General features: G+C 43.8%; 1 protein-coding gene across 1 annotated transcript; it reads left to right on the forward strand.

Annotated features, from left to right (window-relative positions):
• Nucleotides 1–949: 949 nt before the first annotated feature.
• Nucleotides 950–22,959, forward strand: LOC139463651 (solute carrier organic anion transporter family member 4C1-like). The gene is made up of 13 exons (XM_071244915.1): nucleotides 950–1,082; nucleotides 4,844–4,942; nucleotides 5,576–5,684; nucleotides 7,478–7,583; nucleotides 8,875–9,435; nucleotides 9,853–9,939; nucleotides 11,366–11,542; nucleotides 14,613–14,777; nucleotides 16,060–16,249; nucleotides 16,990–17,110; nucleotides 18,188–18,342; nucleotides 21,697–21,761; nucleotides 21,962–22,959. Exons 4-13 carry the CDS (start codon nucleotides 7,505–7,507, stop codon nucleotides 22,225–22,227), a joined length of 1,866 nt encoding a protein of 621 aa, XP_071101016.1. The 5' UTR covers nucleotides 950–1,082; nucleotides 4,844–4,942; nucleotides 5,576–5,684; nucleotides 7,478–7,504; the 3' UTR covers nucleotides 22,228–22,959.
• The last annotated feature ends 4,997 nt before the right edge of the window (nucleotides 22,960–27,956 follow it).

Raw genomic sequence — 27,956 nt, forward strand, 5'->3', positions numbered from 1 at the left:
TGTGACCAACATGTCGTCCTTGGGAAAAGTCGAATATCGTGAACAGGTCACATCAAAACATTCACAGCACGTCACATTAACACAATATTTAATATTGTGGCGCCTGAGGCATCCAGTCCTTTTGAATAAGTCTGTTCAGAGTATTTATATAAGTGAACTTTATTCTGAGTTCCAACCCAATCGTACTATCCCGACATTAACTACTGTTAAGGTGAGTGGTCAAATCTCTTTCTTGAATACTCTTGAGAAGCATTGTTCAAGATAGAGGGAAGAGAAAATTAACATTTTCACTAAACCATACACGACATCGCATGGAATAGATATATTAACTACAAAAACTACAACTACTGATTCTTTCTGTAAGGGGTGGGGCCACGGGTGGGCCCAGTCGTCTAAGGCGCCGCGAGTCGCTGTGCACAATGGCGTCCCTTGGACATGCCAGAAACCTATGATTTTTCGTTCGAATCTCGGTTCGCCCCGATTATGTTTCTAGGTTTGTCGGAACCATACCCGTGCTCGTGGGTTTCGCCGAAGTGGTTTACGTCTGAGACCTGTATCACTTCGGGCTTTCCTCCCACATTAAGCTGACACGCCGTGATATAACTCAGTCTGGAATACTGTTAAAAGTGGCGTTAAACCCAACTCATTCACTCATTCACTTTCTGTAAGGGAAGTCACAGCTGGTCATCACTGACAATGCGGGCATTCCTGGTTATGATAGGTTCCTGGCAATCTGTGCTGGCAACTTATTGTTTGTTTGTTGTTTAACGCCGCGCTCAGCATCATTTCAGCCATTTGCTGTCGGTGTACAGCTGTAAATAATCAGGTCTGGACCATGAGAGCATCGTTCCACGCACTTGGGATACGATGACATGCATCAACCAAGTAAGCGAACCTGATCACTCGATCCCGTTAGTCGCCTCTTTCGACAAGCAAAGTCGTCATTTACGACAAGCGTGGGTTGCTGAAGACCTGTTCAACCCCGGATCTTCGCGGGTGCTGGTAATTTCACGTATCTTGTGCTGACCAATTCGATTGCGTGTCATCGTTCCTCGACTGCATGGATCTGTTTCTTCGTGGAGGTAAGTAGTTCTGACAAAATGAGATCGACGAACCATAAATAACTGTGACATTCAACTCTACCATCACATGTAGGAGATCCTGCCTTAAAGGAATAGCTCAACTGTCATCTTGCCATGTCTGTGCTACACATTGAGGCATGTACATATGGACAAGACCGCAAACACCAGAACGGTAAATGTAAGTGAAACATGAATACTACTCACGAGAAGTTAAAGAACATGTTGTTTGTTCGTATGACTATCGTAAATTTGTCATGGAGGATGGGTATGACAACACAGCCTTCCAATTGTGGGTGTTCTTTAACTTGTTTTGATTAGTATATGTAACGACACATATATAATCTGAAAGCACTATTGCATCGGTGTATCCATTAGGCAATTACCGTGGCTGCACCTGGCCCTCAAGCAACGCTGGCGGCGGATAGTAGCTGGGTGGAAGATCGCGCTGTACCAGCTGTCCTTGAAGTTTCTTGGTGTTCCACACCGCACAACACTGGATATTAGGTTATAAAACACGTGGTATCGCCTAAGGCAAGTCACTTTGTTCGACATGTGCATTTGTTCACCCAGCATCAAATGGATACCCGATTGGATGATATGGTAAATGCAGGCACCTTGGATTATATACTCCCCGGGGAGTTGAAAATATAATTTGAACGCACACATTGACAGGGATACTTGTTCGATATAATATAGAATTCTTAAGGGCCATGACCAAGCTTCAGTACAAGAGAACGGCACAATTTGAATAAGTATTTATTATCAATATTCTCCAGAATGCATCGAATCTGAGTAAGTTGAAATTGCAAACTCCACTGGATACCTGCTGCCTTGTCTTGAGTTCCGACATAGAAAGGCTATAAATATAGACGCTTAGAATACTTACGCTCAGCCTGTATCGAACAACGGTTAACTCGACACCATGCCCATGATCTCGAGGACTTTGAGTAAAGCGATTTTTTAAGGTGAATGTGTTACTGAAATAAAAGCCAGTTTCAATCATACTGTACTTGATAATGCCCTGGTATATAGCACTGTTTTGTAAACGGGAGGATAAAACTGTTTATGATTTAAATGAGCTTACAATGATATTTCGTTTGGCTTAATAAATACGTCGACATGACCAGTATAACAATCATGACTACATATCTGCTTTACAATGCCACCAGCTGTACAGTGACAGTCATGCTTCACGCACTCTGACTGAACGGCCCTATTACATCGATGACAACAGAATGCATGAGTGCATGTGTGTTTTAATTATACACTCGAAGACATAGTGTTGAAACAAGTATGCATTACCTTGTGTCGGGAAATGAAGACAATGATGAATAAATTCGTGATCAGGTGCCGCTTGGATGGGCATAACTATTCCAAATGTGTGTAAAATGTCAAGTTTAATGTCAAACTGTAGAGAGCTTTGTCATGATACATGCCGGGCTATAAATATGAGTAAGAGTGAGTTATAGTTACTAGTCGTTATTCAAGCCACATCACAACATGGCTGCTGAGTGTTTGAAGGGAACCAGTTGCATGTCACGATGAATAATGTGGCGGAACCTACGAGCACCGTCAGTTAATGTTAAATCTGCTAAACTATGAAGATCTTGTTGCTGTACTTCTTCAAATGTTAATGTACAAAGTGTATTGTACTATGGGCCTTGATGCCTAAATTACTGAATACACTGTCTGTCTGTCAGTTGTGATAATTGGACCATGGCATGACTAAGGGACGCAACTCTGGACAGAGAATAGCTGCGTCTGTGACTAAAGATTCCATACCGCCGTATGGATGTTAGAGTGTATGAACATATACATATTACTGCTGACATGACATGAAGGATAGTAAAATAATATAATACTCACAGCATACTTTGTGATGTTATAAAATCACCCCAAAAATAATAATTGAAATATTCCGATACACATTGATTGGGTAACCCCGATATGACCTCAATTTGATGATGGTCGGATATTCAGTCCTGGGCACGATGTGCATGAGGTGCTTGAAAACCCTTGACAGAATTGTTGCACATCATTATCAGAGAGTACAACAACATGTACTGCGATGGATTGCAACCCTTGCATACACGAATGCACCCTCAGCGCCAAAGACACGACAAGGCATGCTTGAAAAACTGGGTCAACGCAACGTCAAGTTGCAAACGCCTTTGGTGTCAGCCAAAGTGTGATCAGCAGGGCATGGAATCGATACCAGACGTTTAGATCAGCTACCCGGCGACATGCAGCGTTCCACCACCAAGCAGGAAGACACGTGATTGCAGCAAGACGTCATCACTTCGTGACTGCCACCACACTCAGAAATGATCTGCTGAACACTAGTGACGTTAACGTTTCTACTCAGACAGTGCGTAATCGTCCCCGTCAGGCCGCTTCGCATCCCACTGACCCGACATCAGAGGCAGGCACGTTTGGATTGGCCTTAAGATAACGTCAATTGGACAGACTGGTCTCTGGTACTTTTCACTGATGACTCGAGATACTGTCTAGACTTCACGAATCAGGTTTCAGGATTCCAACGTAGGCGAACATAACCGCTATGGAGACGGCTCAATCGTCAATTGGGGTGGAATCAGTAGAGCCGGAAGAACCGGTTGCCATGACTTATTGTCCTACAGCGGGGCACGATGACAGGTGTGCGCTACAGGTGTGACATTCTATATGTGTACGTGAGACCAAATGCTGGTCCAATCTGACAGGACTTCATCCTCACGACCTTATCGTGCCAGGATCGTTGATGCCTAATTAGAGCAGGAGACCATTGTCCACATGGAATGACCACCCAAGTCACCCGACCTCAACCCTATCGAACACATGTGGAACGAGCTGCAGATCGCCTTCTCACGACGCCCTGTCCTTCCGGCAACTCTACATAAACTCGGCAATGATCTGACTGAGGAGTGGAACAATCGTCCCATGACAACTTAACGATCCAGACACTTATTGGGAGCATTAGACGACGGTGCCAGGCTGTGTTTTAGCATCACGTGGATCACATACACGCTACTGAGAGTTGTTTGTTTTGGACCACGTAAATGTTTTCGTGATTCTTTGACGTTTCAGTTTTGGTCAGATGCTCTCATTTTGACGAGTGATTTGACTGATTATTGATCACATGTTGTTTATTGGCATTGTGTGGCACTTGACAATCGGACGTTTGTCAATTAAACATATCTTCACACAATACTGTCTTTGGCTATTTCAACAGATGCACACAGTTTGACGTATTCCCTTTTAAAGTAATTTGCCTTAGCAAGTTGTGAGTAGTATAATAGGTTTGATGTAGGTCTGAGCCTAGACACACCCAACGGGCATCGTACGCGTCCGAGCCATAACCCGTAGCCACGTGAGTAAGTATAGGCGAGGCGTCTTTTCTACGATTTTGTTTGGAGATTAGATATTTTACAGCTGCAGCTGCAAACCCGTATATTGTAGTTAATTAAAACTATTTAACTTAAATATTGTTTAGTAAAAACGCATTACGACAATGTATGTTTTTGGGCTAACAATTTCTGCAATTTCAAGATTCTGAAGCAAAATGTTTTCTTCAAGCAATTTCTGGGCCAATTTATCCCCCATCCCACTATTATACTGGCTGCACTGTTCACACTGATTGCACTGTTTACACTGACTGCACTGGTTGCACTAGTTGCACTATTTGCATTGGTTGCGCTGTTGTTACATTGGATACACTTCACGACATGTAAATACATTTATTACGGTGACATACCTATGTCTAGCTTGAAGTACGGGGTCACATGGGCAACGCAGACCAAGGTCAAATAGTGGCACTATATCCCCCGACTCGCACACAGGCAAACTCGCCCTATGAGAGAAACGTGAGTACAAATAACAACACTCCAATATGTCCTCACAATTTTAGTTGCATGACGCTAAACGCACTTAATGATGTTGTCAAGGACTGATGGGTTTAATTTAAATTACTTATATTCCAGTTCGACTTTGTGTATAACAGATCAAATAGGAGAAATAATGAAAAAGTTAAAAGCATGAAATTATTTCATTATTAAACGATGAAATTGAATTTAGTTACGTACGTGTGTATGGCAGGCGCGGTTGTATAAAGCTGCAATACCAGATGTGTTTTAATTAAAGCTCTGACCCTAACTATTACCCTGTAAAAATCCCACAACAATGTATTTTTTTGAAAGACAAATTACTTTATCAACAGTTTGAGACATAATATATTTTCGTGCATTATCTGGGACAATAATATTTTAAACAATATTCCACAAAGATATTGTAACCAGGTATATGGGATGTAATGATATATCCCCAATATCCACCAACCAATGTGACATATTTCCCTCGCTATATATCAAACAACAAATAAAGCGTCATTTTGCATGAGATGAATATGAATTATGGCGATGTGCATTTATTAATAACCCAGATACATATACGCCAGAATATTAGTGCATGATTCAGACTGCATTTACATATCTCAACAGGTGAACAGCTGTTGAGTTAAACCAGAGGTTTCTCTCACTGGAGGATTAGCTGTTACTACTGGTGATCAATGGCGACAAGCTCCTCACAGAAGCCTATTCATTTCTGAAGGTAAACCTGACTATGTTTTTTCACAGATTTGGCATGTGGTATTCTGTATTGTTTTACAGGGAAGCACGGTTTTTGAACTGAGACGATTTCCTGACAAGTGTTTTCAACAGTACCGGAAATATTCTGGACATCACATTCAACAACAGATGTCAAAGCGTGTGCATTGTGGTTGGATCATCCGACTTTGAATTTTGTTGCAAGGATTAGCACGCTGCGAAAAGCTTTCTGACATCATTTCGCGAGATTGACGTGGTTGTGACAATACTCGTACAGTGCCAGTCATCTTTGTGTTGTGAGTGAGTGAGTGAGTTGGGTTTAACGCTGCTTTTAACATTATTCCAGTTATTTCACGGCGTGTCAGCTTGATGTGGGAGGAAAGCCCGAAATGATGCAAGTCTCAGACGTTAACCCACGAGCACGGGTATGGTGCTGACAAACCTAGAAACATAATAGGGTGAACCTGGATTCGAACACACAATCATAGGTTTCTGGCGTGTCCAGGGGACGCAACTCTGCACAGCGAATCGCGGCGCCTTAGACGACTGGGCCACCCGTGCCCCCCTTTGTGTTGTGAGGTGACGTGATGTTCAAGTAACTGATAACCACACGCGCAGTGATTCGCGAAACTGTCATACGAAGTTGGCGTAACATTTATGACCGGGACAACTGCAAACAGTGAACAGCTATTACATGGAACTGCAGCATTCACAGTGACCAGTTTTAACAGTGACACTTATGACATAGAACAGGTGTACAATGAAAATATATATTCTTGAACATCCATCACTATGAACAGCTGTAACAGGAAATAGTTGCCACAGTGAACAGCTATTGTAGTGAACAGTTATATCAACGAACAGTTACAGTAACTGCAATAAACCAGTACGGTGAAGTGCCACAACAGTGAAGTGCCACAACAGTGAAAAGTTCTAAAGACGTGAACCACTGTAACAGTGAACAGTTCTGACAATAAAGAAATATAAAACAGTGAACTGTACACATATTATAACAGTGAAGAGATTTATAACAGTGAACACTTCTGACAATAAAGAGAAATAAGCCAGTGAAAAGTTATAACAGTGAAGAGATATTTAACAGTGAATAGTTCTGACAATAAAGAGAAATATAACAGTGAAGAGATATTTAACAGCGAACAGTTATATCAGTGAAAGATATATAACAGTGAACAGTTCTGAATATAAAGAGATATAAAACAGTGAACTGTTATAACAGTGAAGAGATGTATAATAGTAAACAGTTATATCAGTTAAAGATATATAACAGTGAACATTTATATCAGTGAAGATATATGTAATAGTGAACAGTTCTATCAGTGAAGAGATGTAAAACGATGACCAGTTATAACAGTTAAGAGATATATAATAGTGAACAGTTATATCAGTGAAAGATATATAACACTGAACAGTTATACCAGTGAAGATATATATAATAGTGAACAGTTCTGACAATAAAGAAATATAAAACAGTGAACCGTTATAACAGTGAAGAGATATATAACAGTGAACAGTTATAACAGCGAACATCTACGACAATGAACAGCTACGACAGTACAGAGTTATTACAGTGAACAGTTATCATACTTGGAAAGTTCACCAGCGCATTTCTGTGAAGACGTAAGTATGGATTTCAAGGATTGTGGTGTGTTTCTAAAAAATAGCCATTATTTTATAACTGCCGTATTTTGTACACTAAGCCAAATTATTATGACCATTTATAAACAAGGATGTGTTTGCATGTATAGATGATTAACTTACTCCTGTCTCTTTCACCAGGGATACCCCGAAAGGCTGTTAGACAAAATGGATTTTGATATGTTTTCGGGTGCGTTGTTTCCCGGTTATATCCCGGTCCAGGAACAGACAAATCTACAATTTCAAGGTACAGTAATTCAGATATCTCCTCTTTCAAACATATCCTAATTTACCGGAAAAAATATTAATTCAATAAAATAGAAAGTGAGTTATAGAGATTATTGGTGTGTGCTTCCGATCGTAAATATCATACATCAGGAGTACTATACTATTTATCACACCTCCATGTCAGAATAATGAGATTTGACTGGTCCACGAGACGTATCTCTTATACCCCGCTTCGAAGCCTCACGCTTTTTCCGAGTCATATGAAAGTCACGTGACACTGCCGAAATTAACCTCAGCTCAATCAAACTGCTGTTTTCTATCAATTTGGAAATTGTTTTAATTCTTTTAAAATGTAATATTAAAACATGTCGGTAAGATACGTCGTTGTAGCAGTATCACCAGGGTTACATGGGGTTTTATGGGTCCCGTTAGGTTTTCTACCACTCGCCTCCGGTATAAAACCTAACGCGAGCCTTTTGTGACACATGAGGGGAATAATTGCTTTATCGCTGAAGACCCGGGTTCGATTCCCCACATGGGTACAATGTATGAAGCCCATTTTCCGGTGCTCCCAGTCGTGATATTTCTGGAAATTGCTAAAAGCGGCGTAAAACCATGCTCACTGATAAACTAAACTATGTGATGTAGGTTTGTGCGAATCCCCGAGGCGATTATTAAGCATGTCAACTGAACTTGAGAATGGTTCCACAAGACAACCGTAACTCCCATACTTTAACATAGACTTACGACTGTCGTAGTGTTAAGGTCGATTTGTGGAACGAACCCTGCACTGTATCATTAAACGTCTGAAACAATGAATGGGCAAGACATGATAAAATTATGTGCTGCACAAAGGATGCAGTATGGTCATTCATCCACTGTGGCTTTAAATCTCTCAATTGTAGACTGTACTTATTTATAACTATTATATGAAGCCCGTACAATTCAGAATCATCTCGCATGATATTTGTCGCAACGTGAAATCAAAATGTCAGTAGCAGTTTGACAAAATCATGAGTCACCCTACAGTTCGATGTTTTCTCAAAGTGTAACTTTACGCGATGTGATCCAAATAACGTGTTAGAAACTCGGTATACTATGGAATCATGGAAGGGACATCGTCGTGTTGTCGCCCTTACTAAACCAAACAGACAATGTTAACCAAAGCGTGGCAATTTCCATTCTAGGATTCTATAGTGTGACATGCATGTGCACAGAAGAAAATATGAAGTCATGAACACCAATATGACATTATCATATGTTCTTGTTTTCAAGAACCGAAGCATAATTAAGACATGTCTGTCTTGTAGTGAGGACTGCAACAGCATCACGACATCCTCCACGGCGTCTTCCCCTGATTGTGTTTGTCATGGCATTTGGCGTCATCAGCCTGATCTGTGAGACACTCCGAACCTACATCATCTCCCAGGCCCTGACCCTAGAACAACATTTCAATACCCAACTCATTGTCTTTGAAGACATTGGCTACCTTGTCGCCATTTTGTTTTTTGGGATCTATGGTCGAACTGGAATTTCAAACATTCCGCGTTTCATAGGAACAAGCATTGTCATCTACGGTAGCTCTGGGGCTATGTTCGGCGTGTTTTACTTGTTCCTCCCCGTTATTGGCGACAACGTCGGCCACGACACGACTGTGCACAAAGCAAGGTTGTGCTTGCTTGAACAGAAAAACGATGAAATGTTTTATCAAGATGGCCGCCTGGCCGGAACCGGAAGTAGTGTGTGGGTTGCTGTCTTCTTCGCTCTGATGATGATGGTGCAGGGTGCAGCTCAGCCTGTTAGGTTTATTCTCGGTTCCCCGTTTATTGAACATAACGAAGCAAGCAGGACCAAGGCTACTCTATATAGTGGTAAGGTCTATCAAAACATCATTTTATCAATAATTGTTTCGCCGGTTGGATGTAGGCTACACAAATCGTTACTAATCTTCTGTATGTCTTCAAAAGCTTGGAACCGTCTATAAAATCCACAGATGACGAAGATGAAGTTGGTTTTTTGACGAGCGCTGTTGACCCATGTGGATATTGCAAATATATTCCTTCTAAGACACGCCATAAAGCATGTTATAAACCTGTCACTACACATGATTTTGGATAATAACATTGATTGTTTCTTGATTCAATTTTTCGGCTTGTGTGAATTGGATGACTTATAAAGTAGCATTACCTTCTAGTGTCCACTGTAATACGTGTATTCCCAAAACTATTAATTTTGTAATTGTGCATGTGTGAAAATATTCTTAACACTGATTAATTGTTCCTTTGTAGGAATATTACTTCTCGTGAATTTCTTCTGGCGCCCTGTGGCGTATGTGAGCGCGGCAGTGTACAGCAACACGTCACTGGACAATACAGGTACACTACACGTACAGCATTTGGGAATAACTAGGGGCAATTGTAGATGGCCCATCTCGTTAAAATCAGAAGTTTTACTCCGGTACTCGAGGTCTGATGTCACGTTAAATCAAAATGAAGGATGCCTGGGTACTAGAGCCAATCACTTGTCATTTTTTTATGAACAATTCAGCTTAATGTCTTACCCCCTCGATTTGAAAATGTTCATCTTAGGAAAGGAAAACCACACAATACAAATAAACTTCAATAGTACACCTTCTCCAGTCGATGCCATTGCGCTCAGAAACGGTAGGATGAATACATATTCACAACAACATTCGGATCTCCCCGATAATATTCGTTTTCGAGATACAGAAATCAGGCATGCTTGAAGTAAGACGAGTTCTATGGATGAAGCAAGTGATGAATAGTGCTAAACAACATACTAGGTATATATACTTATTGACATCAAAGTTCATACAGTAAATTGATTGATGGACACAGAGAGCTGATTAAGATAATTGGAAGCCAGTGGATGACTAATGACCACAGAGTCAACAAGCAGACTTTTAGAGATGATGTGAATTACTTGGATGGACATAGGGATTTAGCAATTAGGTGATGGTAAGCAGGCGGGATGTAATAGCCTTGGTCTCTGTTCATTGCTGGCTGGATCCTTTTGATGTAGATGGCTTCTAGGAGTTTCCTGATTTTGTAGTCTGATTGATTGTTGGTCAGGATCTTGATGTTGTTCCATTGGATGTTGTGGTCGGGGTGGGTTTGGGTGTGGTCGGAGATGGCTGATTTTGAGTGGTTTTTTTTGTACTAAGGTCTTATTAATTGTAATAAAGAAGTTGTTCATCCATAGAACTGGTCTTACTTCATTACACCAACTTCTAAATACCACTGAAAGAAATCAGGCATGCTTGTCTGAATGCATACCGAGAATGCCTCGACGCTGATTGGCTTTTAAGAATATTCACCTGGCGTAGCCTTCCATGGAGGTGTCATCAAATCTTCACCATGAGACGTCTCGTATCGGCGTAACTGATCTGATTTTAATAAGATTGATGACCTGTACACTAAGAGACCGAATATGTATTTTCGGGGAAATATTTGTTTGTGACAAAGAAATCTATCATGTCATCGACAGCGGATTGTTAGTATGTTACTCGAAGTGTGAACATTATGACATAATGATATCCGTACATGTTACTGTTATATGGTGGTGACTGGCCACTCATATTCTTGAACGAGTAAAGGTAAAATCCTAAAATGTACGATGAGTAAACAGATGAATTTGACGTCAAGTAAAGTTTAAATGGTGTAATATGTTATGATATTTTCCTTCTGCGTTGGGTGCTGTCACGTTTCACACTCAACAAGCAGACACAAATGAGTGATTGAAGTATTAAGCAGATGTAATATTTCCTTGTTTTACTTGCAGTAGCATCCAAGTGCCTCGCTGACCCCTCTTGGTTAGGGGCGTGGTGGATCGGGTCACTGACGGCGGTATCAGCCGCTCCCCTCTGCATCTACACCTGGGGCAAGAACCCGCCCCCGGGGCAACCCTGTGGGGTGCGGGGCAGTAGGGCAAGGGTGACCCTTAGAGAGAAGCTCATAGGTGAGGGACTTTAGATTCATGGGAGGGAAGATAGGAGATGGAATCCCAGAGGGGACATTGTCGCCATTGAAATGACTAGCAAAAGGCGTCAACATAACAACAATACAACAAATGTCCCTGTCCCTGTCTCGTCGCCTTGCCGAGCTTTTATTACTTTTACCACTTTTTTCTTGTTTTTGTACGATATCCCTATCTCTGTCCCTTGGTCTGCCCCCCTCTGTCCCTTTCATGATATTCCTACCTCTGTCCCCTGAACGATCTCCCTACCTCAGTCCCTTGATATGCCTACCTCTGTCCCTTGCATGATATTCCTACCTCTGTCCCCTGTACGATCTCCCTACGTCTGTCCCCTGTACGATCTCCCTACGTCTGTCCCCTGTACGATCTCCCTACCTCTGTCCCTTGATCTGCCTACCTCTGTCCCCTGTACGACCTCCCTGCCTCTGTCCCCTGTACGATCTCCCTACCTCTGTCCCCTGTACGATCTCCCTACCTCTGTCCCTTGATCTGCCTCCTTCTGTCCCTTGTATGATATTCCTACCTCTGTCCCTTGATCTCCCTACCTCTGTCTCCTGTACGATCTGCCTACCTCTGACCCTAGATCTGCCTACCTCTGTCACCTGTACGATCTCCCTACATCTGTCCCCTGTACGATCTCCCTACCTCTGTCCCTTGATCTGCCTCCTTCTGTCCCTTGTATGATATTCCTACCTCTGTCCCCTGTACGATCTCCCTACCTATGTCCCCTGTACGATCTCCCTACCACTGTCCCCTGTACGATCTCCCTACCTCTGTCACCTGTACGATCTCCCTACCTCTGTCACCTGTACGATCTCCCTACCTCTGTCCCCTGTACGACCTCCCTACCTCTGTCCCCTGTACCATCTACCTACCTCTGTCCCCTGTACGATCTCCCTACCTCTGTCCCTTGATCTGCCTACCTCTGTCCCCTGTACGATCTCCCTACCTCTGTCCCCTGTACGATCTCCCTACCTCTGTCCCTTGATCTGCCTACCTCTGTCCCCTGTGCGATCTCCCTACCTCTGTCCCCTGTACGATCTCCCTACTTCTGTCCCTTGATCTACCTCCCACTGTCCCCTGTGCGATCTGCCTACCTCTGTCCCTTGATCTGCCTACCTCTGTCACCTGTACGATCTCCCTACCTCTGTCCCCTGTACGACCTCCCTACCTCTGTCCCCTGTACCATCTACCTACCTCTGTCCCCTGTACGATCTCCCTACCTCTGTCCCTTGATCTGCCTACCTCTGTCCCCTGTGCGATCTCCCTACCTCTGTCCCCTGTACGATCTCCCTACTTCTGTCCCTTGATCTACCTCCCACTGTCCCCTGTGCGATCTGCCTACCTCTGTCCCTTGATCTGCCTACCTCTGTCCCTGTACGATCTGCCTACCTCGATCCCTAGATCTGCCTCCTTCTGTCCCTTGATCTGCCTCCTTCTGTCCCTTGATCTGCCTACCTCTGTCCCTTGATCTGCCTACCTCTGTCACCTGTACGATCTGCCTACCTCTATCCCTAGATCTGCCTCCTTCTGTCCCTTGATCTGCCTCCTTCTGTCCCCTGTATGATCTTCCTACCTCTGTCCCTTGATCTCCCTACCTCTGTCCCATGTACGATCTGCCTACCTCTGTCCCTTGATCTACCTCCCTCTGCCCCCTGTACGATCTGCCTACCTCTGTCCCTTGATCTGCCTCCTTCTGTCCCCTGTATGATCTTCCTACCTCTGTCCTTAGATCTGCCTACCTCTGTTCCCTGTACGATCTCCCTACCTCTGTCCCCTGTACGATCTGCCTACCTCTGTCCTTAGATCTGCCTACCTCTGTCCCCTGTACGATCTCCCTACCTCTGTCCCCTGTACGATCTGCCTACCTCTGTCCCTTGATATGCCTACCTCTGTCCCTTGTATGAAATCCCTACCTCTGTCCCTTGTACGATCTCCCTACCTCTGTCCCTAGATCTGCCTCCTTCTGTCCCTTATATGATCTGCCCACCTCTGTCCCTAGATCTGCCTACATCTGTCCCCTGTATGATCTTCCTACCTCTGTCCCTTGATCTACCTCCCTCTGCCCCCTGTACGATCTACCTACCTCTGTCCCTAGATCTGCCTCCTTCTGTCCCCTGTATGATCTTCCTACCTCTGTCCCTTGATCTCCCTACCTCTGTCCCCTGTACGATCTGCCTACCTCTGTCCCTAGATCTGCCTACCTCTGTCACCTGTACGATCTCCCTACATCTGTCCCCTGTACGATCTCCCTACCTCTGTCCCTTGATCTACCTCCCTCTGTCCCCTGTACGATCTGCCTACCTCTGTCCCTTGATCTGTCTCCTTCTGTCCCCTGTATGATCTTCCTACCTCTGTCCCTTGATCTCCCTACCTCTGTCCCCTGTACGATCTGCCTACCTCTGTCCTTAGATCTGCCTACCTCTGTCCCCTGTACGATCTGCCTACCTCTGTCCCTTGATATGCCTACCTCTGTTCCTTGTATGAAATCCCTACCTCTGTCCCTTGTACGATCTCCCTACCTCTGTCCCTTGATCTGCCAACCTCTGTCCCCTGTACGATCTGCCCACCTCTGTCCCTAGATCTGCCTCCTTCTGTCCCTTATATGATCTTCCTACCTCTGTCCCTTGATCTACCTACCTCTGTCCCCTGTACGATCTGCCTACCTCTGTCCCTAGATCTGCCTACCTCTGTTCCCTGTACGATCTACCTACCTCTGTCCCTAGATCTGCCTACCTCTGTCCCTAGATCTGCCTACCTCTGTCCCCTGTACGATCTGCCTACCTCTGTCCCTAGATCTGCCTCCTTCTGTCCCCTGTACGATCTGCCTATCTCTGTCCCTAGATCTGCCTACCTCTGTCCCCTGTACGATCTACCTACCTCTGTCCCTAGATCTGCCTCCTTCTGTCCCTTGTATGATCTGCCTACCTCTGTCCCTTGATCTGCCTACCTCTGTCCCTGTTGCGATCTCTCCCTCTCTGTCCCTGTACAATCTACCCAAGTTTTAAGTCCATGGGAGTATGCAGGCTGATATCCCGTCTTCTGTTTCCAGATCTCCCTAGGTGTGTCTATCTGCTGTTGAACAACTGTGTGTTTGTCATCCTGCTGGTAGGCATCAGTTGTGTGGCCATGTTCCTGGGGGGATCAGCGGATCATGAGGCTCGGTATATGGAGGCCCAGTTTGGTCTGCCGACACGCCCGGCCTATCTCATCACAGGTGAGTACGACACATAGTGTATCCGTTTCTTCTGAACGTCTGGTGAAGCACATATCACCAAACAGGAATCCGTATACTTAAGGAGACGCGGTCGCGGTAGGCCCAGTCGCCTGAAGCGCCGTAAAGAGATGAGAAGAGTTGCTTCCTTTAGTCGTGTCAGGATCCTTTGAACGTGGTTTGCAATCTCATATTCGCCCTGACAGCTCAGATCTGTTATAACTATACTCGTATATCTGTATTCTCGGATACTTCCACTGTTCATCATTGGATATTTATTCTGAAATGAGACCATCGTTCTGTATAGAAACCTAGCTGATAAACAAAATCAAAAGACGCATGGCCTAGAATTACTTTATTAAGGATTGGCGAACTACCCATTTATAAAACTATTGATTGACGTGATGGTACTGCATGTCAAGGTCGTTTTTGTACAGTATGTAATTAAAATAACGTAGAAGATGAATTTTAAATTCTTTGTAAATGTCCAGTATATCACGATCTTCGTCAAAAACATTTGAAAAATCTACCTTCACACATTAACAAAAACTTCCCAATTTATTTCTTACAATGCAGTAATATGTCTCGTTAATTGTCGTACTCAGATTATGTTAGGGGTGCTTTAATTTTACGCAGTGCCCTTCTATAGTAATATTGTTATTTTGCTGCAACTCTTATGTTTTAACTTTCAAAATTGATATTTTATGTTCGGGGGCTCAAGGCCTTTCTGCTGAACAAATTGATTGATTGATTGATTGATTGATTGATTTTGTAGACTTAATAACCTTCAATGCCACCGTATGAAATTGTGTGCTTCTTATACAGTTATTTGAGAAATAGGTATTTTAGTGAATAGACTATGGAATAATGCTGTGTCATGCATCTTTAGTGCTTCTGTTCGCTCTGCACACCGAAGACCCGGGTTTAATTCCTTTATAGATAAAGTATGTGAAACCCAATTGTGGTGTCTTACTCTGTGGTATTGCTGGAGAGCTACTAAAAGATGCTCAAAACCCTACTCCCTCCCAACACTCACTTAGAACTTCACCGCAAATGCGACTAACGGGATCGGGTGGTCAGACTAGCTGACTTAGTTGATGCATGTCATCGTATCCCAGTTGCGTAGATCGATGTTCATGGTGTCAATGACTGGATTGTCTGTTCCAGACGCGACTACTTTAGCTGGAATATTGCTGAATGCGTCGTTCAATAACAAACAAACAAATTAAGACATTCCTGTTAACGCTGTTAAACCTAAAATGAATGTTTTTCATACACATTTCAGCGCTCAAGCTTCTAGTTGTATTGTTAGTGGGTACTATAGGTGGCGCTGTAATCATGGCACTTCTCAAACTGAACAACAAAGGATGTCTGAAATTTGCTACTGTCGCCATGGCAACGGCAACGATAACATTCTCGCTTCAACTTAAGCTTGGTTGTGAAAACCCGGATGTCATCGGGCTTGGTGAGCAGAGGTAACGATCTTAAAATACAGTCGGATACAAGCATATATGTAATTGTGAATTTGGTAAATTTTATTGTGAGATCTGTCCAGACGCAAAAAAACCTGGTACGATTGATTCACATGTGCGTGCGATAGACATTATCAGACCCACAGGGAACTTGACATAGAATAAATGTCACGTGGTATGTTTAGGTCGGCATTTTCCGGCAAATCTCGACAATCTTCGGTACGAAAATGCCTACTGGTAAATTTATTTTGATACACAAAAGCCAATGGTAGTTGCGAAACCGTACCTTTGTACTGTCTGGCTAGACTAACATTTAGTCTCTGAAATGTTATATTACACAATTTCTTTCTTGACTCTAAAAATATAAAAAAATGTTCCTGTGCTGAATAGAGCTAGCTTGAGCTGGCTAGGCTTGCTTTTGTATGCGTTTCTAGATTATTTTTTTCATAAAATAATATATTTGACGGTCATGGTGCAGGACTACTGTCTGGCGTACGATCTGATGTTTACTGAGAGCTAAAAAATAAGAGCTGTGCAACTGTCCAGACACAGTGTAAATCTCTACGAACTTACACCATCACTCTCTAATTGGATGGATATCTACATAACAGTTGACTGAATGAATAATTCTTCACTATTAATAGCCAGTCAACCCATAGTTATCCCTTCATTGAGCGAAACAGTGTATTAAATTCCCCCAAGGCCCTCCGAGAATGTTTAAGTGCTGATTTGTGACAATGCAGGATCGGAAGTCCTTCAGGGGACTGCGTATGTGACGTCACTGAATACTTTCCCCTGTGTGGTGAGGATGTTCGAAGCTACGTTTCCCCCTGTTATGCGGGTTGCACAAACCACACAGACACGGTAGGTGGACATGTACGCTATTTCTCCCCCCCCAGTATATAAACTGCCGGCCCAAAGAAAGGATACACAAATTGGATTTGATCCACAAATAACAAACGTTGTTAAAACGACACTAGGCTGAAAACAGTTGCCGACACACTGCAGTCCAAAACACACCTATGTTACCCGTATCAAATACGGGTCATCACTATCGAATAACCATTTCATTTTTGGACACCATCAAACGTGGGTGTATACTTTCTTTTGCCGGGCAGTATATAATACGTGCAGTGACCAGATTAGGAATGTAACAAATAGTCGCGTTTCGCATCACAGACCAACCAAAACAATGTTCTGTTTTGATTGGGAGCGGTTAATTGTTTTGATTTAGTAACACTTCTTAAATTAGGTTTCAGTGGTAAGGATATCAAAATATCTATTTTTTAGTTTTTGTAAAAAGCGACTTTTATTCTATATTCTTTTAAAATGTCATGTGACATATTTTGCTTTAGGCTTACACAAGGAAGTGTTGTATTGTAAGAATGTTGTAGTCATTTCCCATTTGTCATTATAGTGCATTATTACGATTTACAAGGTTTTTTAGGAATAGTCACTGTCATCATAACAGCAAGTTCTGTCTGATTTCAGTTGTGTAACAGTGTCTGACATTTATTATTTCTTAGTTTTGTATGGAATACTAGAAGTGACATTTTCACGTTGTCGCATCGTCGAATTGTCGCCCTTCCAAAACCAAGCAGAAAGTGTCTAAATTAACCAAAGCGCGACAATGCAACAACATTTTGGCCATTTGTCGCATTATCGCTTTGTCGCGCTTTGAATAATCATTTTTATTTACCAAAGTGCGACACACTTTTAACATTGTCGCCCCATCAAAAATGTGTAAAACAGGCATTAAAAAGCGCGACAAGGCGACAATGCCACATTTTCAGAATTTCGCATTGTCGCCCTTTGGTTAAGTTTGACACTGCTTGTTTTTGGAAGGGAGACAATGCGACAAATCGACAATGTCCCTTCTAGTATTCCATAGTTTTGAGACAGTTTGTTATATGAATTCCGTAATACATTCTCTGTCATCAGGCTTACAGTGGATGTATGGGCATCCCCGGGGGTGAAGGCGTGGCCGGCCTCTGCCCCAGGGAGTGCTCCTACCTGTGGTACTACGTAGGTGCTAATGTAATGTCTGGCATGTGTGCAGTTGCGGCCAGTGCTGCAGTCGTCCTGACGATAACAAGGTGAGATCAGATCAACAAAACCCTTTTAGAAAATAAGTTCAAATATATTTTTTTACTAAAATAAAAGGGGCAGGTTTGTTTGTATTTTGTTGTTGAGCGCCGCAGTCTGAAATGTTCCATCTATACAAGGTAATCTGTAATTAATTGAGTCAAATCAGTGATTGATATTACGAGCACCGTCCACCCTTCGGGGTGCGATTACATACAAGTCACCGAGCGTGAACACCCGATCCATGTACTGGGGACCTATTGTGGTCATACGGAGGAATTAAATATGTCGAAACTATTGCATGGTAGATTCGCATAATGAAATATACGGAGCGGGTACAATGGCACGCAAGTCACCAAGCGTCAACTCCCGCTCCATTTACGACAAGCAACGGCAACACTAAATGTATTCTAATCAGGAATGCAATGTGTTTGGTCAGGTTTGTGTTTTGCATATACGCGTGCACCAGCACACATTATATCAAAATGTACTCGACACTTGAGTTTCCATCAGTACATTGCAGGTGTGTGGTGCCCTCTCCTAGACCCTTTAGTTCCATCTGTATATTGCAGGTGAGTGGCACCATGTCCTAGACCCTTTAGTTCCATCAGTACATTGCAGGTGCGTGGCACCATGTCCTAGACCCTTTATTTCAATCAGTGCATTGCAGGTGTGTGGCACCCTCTCCTAGACCCTTTAGTTCCATCAGTACATTGCAGGTGTGTGGCACCGTGTCCTAGACCCTTTAATTCCTTCTGTACATTGCAGGTGTGTGGCGCTATGTCCTAGACCCTTTAGTTCCATCAGTACATTGCAGGTGCGTGGCACCATGTCCTAGACCCTTTATTTCAATCAGTGCATTGCAGGTGTGTGGCACCCTCTCCTAGACCCTTTAGTTCCATCAGTACATTGCAGGTGTGTGGCACCGTGTCCTAGACCCTTTAATTCCTTCTGTACATTGCAGGTGTGTGGCGCTATGTCCTAGACCCTTTAGTTCCATCTGTATATTGCAGGTGTGTGGCACCCTCTCCCAGACCCTTTAGTTCCATCTGTATATTGCAGGTGTGTGGCACCCTCTCCTAGATCCTTTAGTTCCATCTGTATATTGCAGGTGTGTGGCACCCTCTCCTAGACCCTTTAGTTCCATCTGTACATTGCAGGTGTGTTGCACCATGTCCTAGACCCTTTAGTTCCATCAGTACATGGCAGGTGTGTGGCACCCTCTCCTAGATCCTTTAGTTCCATCTGTATATTGCAGGTGTGTGGCACCCTCTCCTAGACCCTTTAGTTCCATCTTCATATTGCAGGTGTGTGGCACCCTCTCCTATACCCTTTAGTTCCATCTGTATATTGCAGGTGTGTGGCACCCTCTCCGAGACCCTTTAGTTCCATCTGTATATTGCAGGTGTGTGGCACCCTCTCCTAGACCCTTTAGATCCATCTGTATATTGCAGGTGTGTGGCACCCTCTCCTAGACCCTTTAGTTCCATCTGTACATTGCAGGTGTGTTGCACCATGTCCTAGACCCTTTAGTTCCATCTGTACATTGCAGGTGTGTGGCACCCTCTCCTAGATCCTTTAGTTCCATCTGTATATTGCAGGTGTGTGGCACCCTCTCCTAGACCCTTTAGTTCCATCTGCATATTGCAGGTGTGTGGCACCATGTCCTAGATCCTTTAGTTCCATCTGTATATTGCAGGTGTGTGGCACCCTCTCCTAGACCCTTCAGTTCTATCTGTATATTGCAGGTGTGTGGCACCCTCTCCGAGACCCTTTAGTTCCATCTGTACATTGCAGGTGTGTTGCACCCTCTCCTAGATCCTTTAGTTCCATCTGTATATTGCAGGTGTGTGGCACCCTCTCCTAGACCCTTTAGTTCCATCTGTACATTGCAGGTGTGTGGCACCCTCTCCTAGACCCTTTAGTTCCATCTGTACATTGCAGGTGTGTGGCACCCTCTCCCAGACCCTTTAGTTCCATCTGTATATTGCAGGTGTGTGGTGCCCTCTCCTAGACCCTTTAGTTCCATCTGCATATTGCAGGTGTGTGGCACCATGTCCTATACCCTTTAGTTCCATCAGTACATTGCAGGTGTGTGGCACCCTCTCCTAGACCCTTTAGTTCCATCTGTACATTGCAGGTGTGTGGCACCCTCTCCTAGACCCTTTAGATCCATCTGTATATTGCAGGTGTGTGGCACCCTCTCCTAGACCTTTTAGTTCCATCTGTACATTGCAGGTGTGTTGCACCATGTCCTAGACCCTTTAGTTCCATCAGTACATGGCAGGTGTGTGGCACCCTCTCCTAGATCCTTTAGTTCCATCTGTATATTGCAGGTGTGTGGCACCCTCTCCTAGACCCTTTAGTTCCATCTGTATATTGCAGGTGTGTGGCACCCTCTCCTAGACCCTTTAGTTCCATCTGTACATTGCAGGTGTGTGGCACCCTCTCCTAGATCCTTTAGTTCCATCTGTATATTGCAGGTATGTGGCACCCTCTCCTAGACCCTTTAGTTCCATCTGCATATTGCAGGTGTGTGGCACCCTCTCCCAGACCCTTTAGTTCCATCTGTATATTGCAGGTGTGTGGCACCCTCTCCTAGACCCTTTAGTTCCATCTGTATATTGCAAGTGTGTGGCACCCTCTCCTAGACCCTTTAGTTCCATCTGCATATTGCAGGTGTGTGGCACCATGTCCTATACCCTTTAGTTCCATCAGTACATTGCAGGTGTGTGGCACCCTCTCCTAGACCCTTTAGTTCCATCTGTACATTGCAGGTGTGTGGCACCCTCTCCTAGATCCTTTAGTTCCATCTGCATATTGCAGGTGTGTGGCACCATGTCCTAGAAACTTTAGTTCCATCTGTATATTGCAGGTGTGTGGCACCCTCTCCTAGACCCTTTAGTTCCATCAGTACATGGCAGGTGTGTGGCACCCTCTCCTAGATCCTTTAGTTCCATCTGTATATTGCAGGTGTGTGGCACCGTCTCCTAGACCCTTTAGTTCCATCAGTACATTGCAGGTGTTTGGCACCCTCTCCTAGATCCTTTAGTTCCATCTGTATATTGCAGGTGTGGCACCCTCTCCCAGACCCTTTAGTTCCATCTGCATATTGCAGGTGTGTGGCACCATGTCCTAGACCCTTTAGTTCCATCTGGATATTGCAGGTGTGTGGCACCATGTCCTATACCCTTTAGTTCCATCAGTACATTGCAGGTGCGTGGCACCCTCTCCTAGACTCTTTAGTTTCCATCTGTATATTGCAGGTGTGTGGCACCATGTCCTATACCCTTTAGTTCCATCAGTACATTGCAGGTGCGTGGCACCCTCTCCTAGACTCTTTAGTTTCCATCTGTATATTGCAGGTGCGTGGCACCAACGAGGCGAACTATGGCCCTTTCTCTCACTGGCTTTTCCTGTTGTCTAGTCGGTAGGTTCTTGTTGATTAACTAGTCATGTACTTAAATATAATTTGTGGTGCATTTATGTGTGATCTGCATACAAAAGTGAAAAAATAATGAATAATAATTACGTCATCGTTCAGTGAGTGATGGCCGGTTGAATGTTGAATGTGTCGTAATAATGAGAATATGAATTTAATGTGCTCATTCCTTTCTCCCCTAATTCCAGCATGGCTTTCATCTGCAACCATGTACCATTCAGTGATTGCCAGCACGTGCAAAATCAGGGACCAGTCATGTGATCATCCTGGCGCATGCGCATTGTATGACCTGCCGTCACTCAGGAGCAGTGAGAAACGATTAGACCTTTGTCTGCAAGCGTGCGCTCTGCTGATGTTCATCATAGCCTATCTGCTGCAGGGGTCAAAACAAGTGGATCAGCCAGAAAAAGATGATTGGGATGAGGACCAGGAGGTTGAACCCGTTGACCTTTGAACCTATTGCACAGTTGAGAAGCAGTTGGACTGCAGTGCTGGTGTTTTATGGTGTTCTACCCCGTAAAAAAACATTGCACGGCGTGATAACATTTTACGTACGGTCAAAGATGACTGAAACGACCTCGACCTTGTGTGACCTTGTAATCCAGCGTTTCGTCATCCATTTCCCTTCGGCGCTTTGCCATCTGTTGAAAATTGTATTTATGCGTATTTTTTAACATATGATTTGCGTGTTTTAGACAGACGAATGAAATGACATTTGAAAACATTCGCAAGGAGCAATTAGAATAATTTAACTACTTGACACATTCATTTTTTCCAACATTCACGCATTATATGTCCCACCTACTCGACATCTTAGCGAAAACTTCCAACTCCCACTCTCGCCGTCCCGGTATATTCCTATCTGCCAGATAATGTCGTTAATGGAGTACTGTAAGCGGATTGTCTCGAGTACATACTAGTTGCTTATATATCACTTTTTATTCCAGGCAATATTAGATGCATTAGTAGGTCAGTTGCATGGACCAAGAGCTTTTGAAAATATTTATCAAAACATTTCAAGATCAGACACGGCTGACTGATCAATGGCAAAGGTTAAACATCCACCCTCCTTTCCAGGTGTGTACATGAATCGCTGTGTTATAACCTTCTAAATGTTACACTTCACTGGTGAAACCTGGCGCATGTGCATGCTACAATTTGTTATCAGAAATTTATATATATTCTACAGACGCTTCTATTAATTCAGTTCAATTGGATCGTGGCCACACGAACTTGAATTAGAGTTATGTCCCTTTGACTGGTTTATTCGTAGCTGTTGCGTCTTATTGTTAAACGGTGTATAAACATATGTATTCATTTACAATTGTTAATTTATCACAATTTTAGATACACGAGGCTATATAAGGTAGCCTACGACTTAAGGAACTACATGTATATGCTGAATTCAAACACAAGTTATCAAGATCCGTTAGCGTATTGGCTCCATTAATTGATATTTTTTTACACTTAAAATATGAACAAATTTCAACACGTAAACGACTACACGTGTTTTTGATTTTCACATGAATATCAGAATTTTAAAACAAATACACTGATAATGTGTCACATTAACCCGACAACTGATCCAGGACTTTGTCGTTTGAAAAATCATGTACAGTTTCAGTCCTCTAACAGATTGTCAAAACCAAGGGAAGAGTCATGGTCGCTTATACACGACGGGTGTAGGTAGCATAACAGTAACTATCTGCGTACTGATTCACTCACGGAGATTCCTTGTCTTGAATAAACGCCAGGTTAAAATTTCTGTAGAAGAAAAACAAGATTGGCACGGGCCACAATTAAACGCCGGTCAAAATATCCGAAAAAAAACCCAAACGTCTACGGCGCTTTTCTCGATTTAACGCCAGTGTGTATCTTTTAGTGCGTTTTGATAGTCGGCGTGAGTTGTTTTGATATACTGACCACAATTTATTTGACAACCGGCCGGCGTTTATAGTAAGTCCGGCATGCCTCTTTCTACGGAACTAAGGATTGCGATTTTCTTATTGAACACACCCAAGGGGCGTTTGTTTGATACCTTGAGCTCATAAGGCATATTAAATCTAACACCAGAGAGATAGGATGAACTAGGATTGTGTTACCTGTGTCTTTGAAGGAGCTCAAGTGAATTTTGAACCTAACGCACAGCTCTTCTTTTAAAATTCGGTATGTTTGGCTCCATTCTACAATGACAAAATTTAATTTTGTGATGAGAGCGAAGATATGCCGTGCTGAGTACAATGTTTTTAGCAAGTTATCGATTTGATGCTTGTTTGATTTTTTGTTTGTTTAACGCAACACTCAGCAATACTTAAGCTATGTGACGGCTGTCTGTAAATAATCGAGTCTGGACCAGACATTCCATTGATTGACATCACGAGCATCGATCTACGCAAGTGGGATACGATTACAGGCATCAACCCAGTCAGCGAGCCTGACCACCCGATCCCGTTAGTCGCTGCTTACAACAAGCATGGGGTGCTGAAGACCCATTCTACCTCGGACCGGATCTTCACGGGATTTATCGATTTGAATTTATGGAAACATCACTAAATATATAAGCTTATAGCCAATTTCTGTTTATTCAATTCTGCATTTTATCAAAACACACACACACACACACACACACAACACACACACACAACACACACACACACACACACACACACACACACACCACGCACGCACACACACACACACACAACACACGCACACACACACACACAACACACGCACACGCACACACACACTTGGACGCCACATTAAACCCCAGCATCACCTGTATTCAATCACAAACATGTTAATTCTGAATTCTGTTGGCAGGAAATCAAATTTCAAATAATCAATTGTGTCTCATTGTACAGACATTTTGTCATTAGGATAGTTTACATTTCAGACATTACATATTCATTTTAGTCAATGTGATACCCACTGAAGGATGTTTCTCGGAGGGCTGTATAATTTGAATACCCCGGGGCCTCAAGGTTCATACACGACACTTGCTAAATAAATCACTGAGTTGAAGAATATGTCACCACCACGAGGAAGAACAACGCGTTGTGAGAAAGGTATGCATAGCGTTCGATCACAGCTGCCAGGTTCAGGTACGATCAGCCTCCTCGACGACCGCCCGGGGATACCGGGTAGTGTGGTTGACGTGGGGCAGAGTGGGGCTTTATCCTTTACTGCACTTTCTGTCAATCAAGGGGTACCAGGTAGTGTGGTGGTGGGTGATTCGGGACAGGGTGGGGCTTTATCCTTTACTGCACTTTCTGTCCATCGAGGGGTACCAGGTAGTGTGGTGGTGGGTGACGTGTGGCAGGGTGGGGCTTTATCCTTTACTGCACTTTCTGTCAATCAAGGGGTACCAGGTAGTGTGGTGGTGGGTGATTCGGGACAGGGTGGGCTTTATCCTTTACTGCACTTTCTGTCCATCGAGGGGTACCAGGTAGTGTGGTGGTGGGTGACGTGGGGCAGGGTGGGCTTTATCCTTTACTGCACTTTCTGTCAATCAAGGGGTACCAGGTAGTGTGGTGGTGGGTGATTCGGGACAGGGTGGGGCTTTATCCTTTACTGCACTTTCTGTCCATCGAGGGGTACCAGGTAGTGTGGTGGTGGGTGACGTGTGGCAGGGTGGGGCTTTATCCTTTACTGCACTTTCTGTCCATCGAGGGGTACCGGGTAGTGTGGTTGTGGGTGATTCGGACAGGGTGGGGCTGTATCCTTTACTGTACTTTCTGTCCATCGAGGGGTACCAGGTAGTGTGGTGGTGGGTGACGTGTGGCAGGGTGAGGCTTTATCCTTTACTGCACTTTTTGTCCATCGAGGGGTACCAGGTAGTGTGGTTGTGGGTGACGTGTGACAGGGTGGGGCTTTATCCTTTACTGTCAGTTTCTGTCCATCGAGGGGTACCGGGTAGTATGGCTGTGGGTGACGTGTGACAGGGTGGAGTTTCTTTTACTGTCAGAATCTGGGTGAGAGGTGAAGGGTAAGGCAGGGGTGGTTCTTTTCCCCCTATTATCACTGGGTAAGCAAGTGCAGTTGTTGAGCGGGGCTTTATCGTTACTGTCGCTGTCTGGCCATCCGTTAGGGTGAAGGAGTAAGGGGTGGGGCTAGATGCCTTTCTGTCATTGTTCGGCCAGCCGACGTTGATATACCGAGTTGGGTGGATGTGTTAAGGGGTGCAGGGTTCTCAAGATCAGTCATTTCAATCCTGTGTCACAAGAGTGTTTCAGAATTAAACTGGCAACACTGTTAGTCAGTCCCTCAATGTAATGTTAATAACAAGGGAAAGTAAAAGAGAAGTCGATGTAACTTTCCTTCGTGCCCTAGCCCAGTCCTGGCAACCAGGAATGCTCACAAGGAGATCATGACACGTTGCTTCCGTATTCTGACAATATTTAATGGATGATGGTGATAGATGTACTCGAAGAGACAGGGATTACATAGAGAAGGTGTCACAATCCTTTGTCAACATGGCCGGGTCAGGTGAGACAGAAGCACTCCAGCGTTGTCTTCAAGCACAGACGGATCCGGGACATTGAGGGGACATTGAGGGGACTTTGAGGGGTACATTTGGTCTGCACCATTCGCGTATATTCGGAATTGATAACAGTAATTATGCTTCAGACGGTTGAAAAATTAGAAATTGCATGCCACAAAAATTACATTGTTGCAAGCTTGTTGTTTTTAAAATTAAATAGCCAGGCTCATAGTTTTAAATAAAAAATAAATAAAACAAATGTTAGGTTTTGTGGCTGTAGCTGAAAAATATCTAATCAATATTTAAAAATATATATAAAAAAATCCTAGCCCCCCCCACACCTCTTCCCTTAGACAGAATAAAACCGAAATGTTCCAGTTGTAGTCAATTATTATTTTCTAACGGACATAAAATAGTTTGTCTGACTCATTCATTTGTTTTTGAAACGACAAATGGGATATGAAACCAATGGAGTTATGGAAATATTTCCGCGAAAGTTTTGTTGATGCAAGGTTTGTTTCAGCTCCGTGGGTATCCTTAGGCGGAACAAAACCACTTTGAGCTAACGCCCATGCATTAAGATGGGTCGATGCCGAAATTGTGTTCAGACAGAAGTCTTATATAATGTCTCCCGCTCAACCAATGGTTTTGTCTGTTCAAGGCCCTCTCTTTTAAAATGTCGACAGCCGCTGTCGGAACATCAATGAAATTATAAGTGACGCCAGAAATCTATGACTGTGGGTTCGAATCCCGGTTCGCACCGATTATGTTTCTAGGTTTGTCAGCACCATACCCATGCTCTTGGGTTTCACCGAAGTGGTAAACGTCTGAGACCTGCATCACTTCGGGCTTTCCTCTCACATTAAGCTGACACGCCGTGATATAACTGGAATACCGTTAAACCCAACTCACTCACTCACTCCTCAGCGGGGATTGCGGGACAGAATAGGCCCGTCGTGCCCCATGCCCCAAACAGCATGATGATCACAATGTGATAGGTGTGGTGAGGTGAGGTGAGGTGAGGTGAGGTGAGGTGAGGTGAAGTGAAGTGAATTATATAGCGATGTGCATGCACGTGGGTTTATGTGGTTGCTTGTTCTAGTCCGGACTAATGCCAGTTTTATAGTACTTGCCCACTTAGATATCATGCCTCAGTTTAACATGAATACCCCACTCAGTCATAGTATGCTTATTCCGAGCCGACCAGTTCTTGTTTTAGCTCCTTAATTCAGAGCGCCAGGCAGTACCATCCTTTTCCGTCTTATGGTATGACGCGGCCGGGGATCGAACACCAGACCTTCCGCTCTTCGGGCTGACGCTCTACCACTAGACCACAGAGGCGGTCGTAGGGTTAAAGAGATTGGGTGAGTATGGTTTTAGGCCGCTTTTAGCAATATTTCAGCAATATATCGGGGGTGGGGGGTGGGGAGGGCACCATAAGGGCTTCACACATTGTACCCACGTGGGGACATAACGCCAGCACGCACATAAAGATCACATATGAATGTTTTTTATACATATATTTCAACGTATGACTCGCATCTATGGAATCATAGAAGGTCGCCGCCCCAAAAAGTGTCAAAATTAACCAGAGCGCGACAACGCGACAATGTTCCTTCTGGGATTCCATACGTATCATTGCATCCTTTATTTCCGATTCAGCATGACTCCAACTATAGCACCAGGCCGCATCACCCAGT

Source organism: Haliotis cracherodii, unplaced genomic scaffold (assembly GCF_022045235.1).
Source record: "Haliotis cracherodii isolate W230 unplaced genomic scaffold, xgHalCrac1.p SCAF_1, whole genome shotgun sequence".
Taxonomy (NCBI): Eukaryota; Metazoa; Mollusca; class Gastropoda; order Lepetellida; family Haliotidae; genus Haliotis; species Haliotis cracherodii.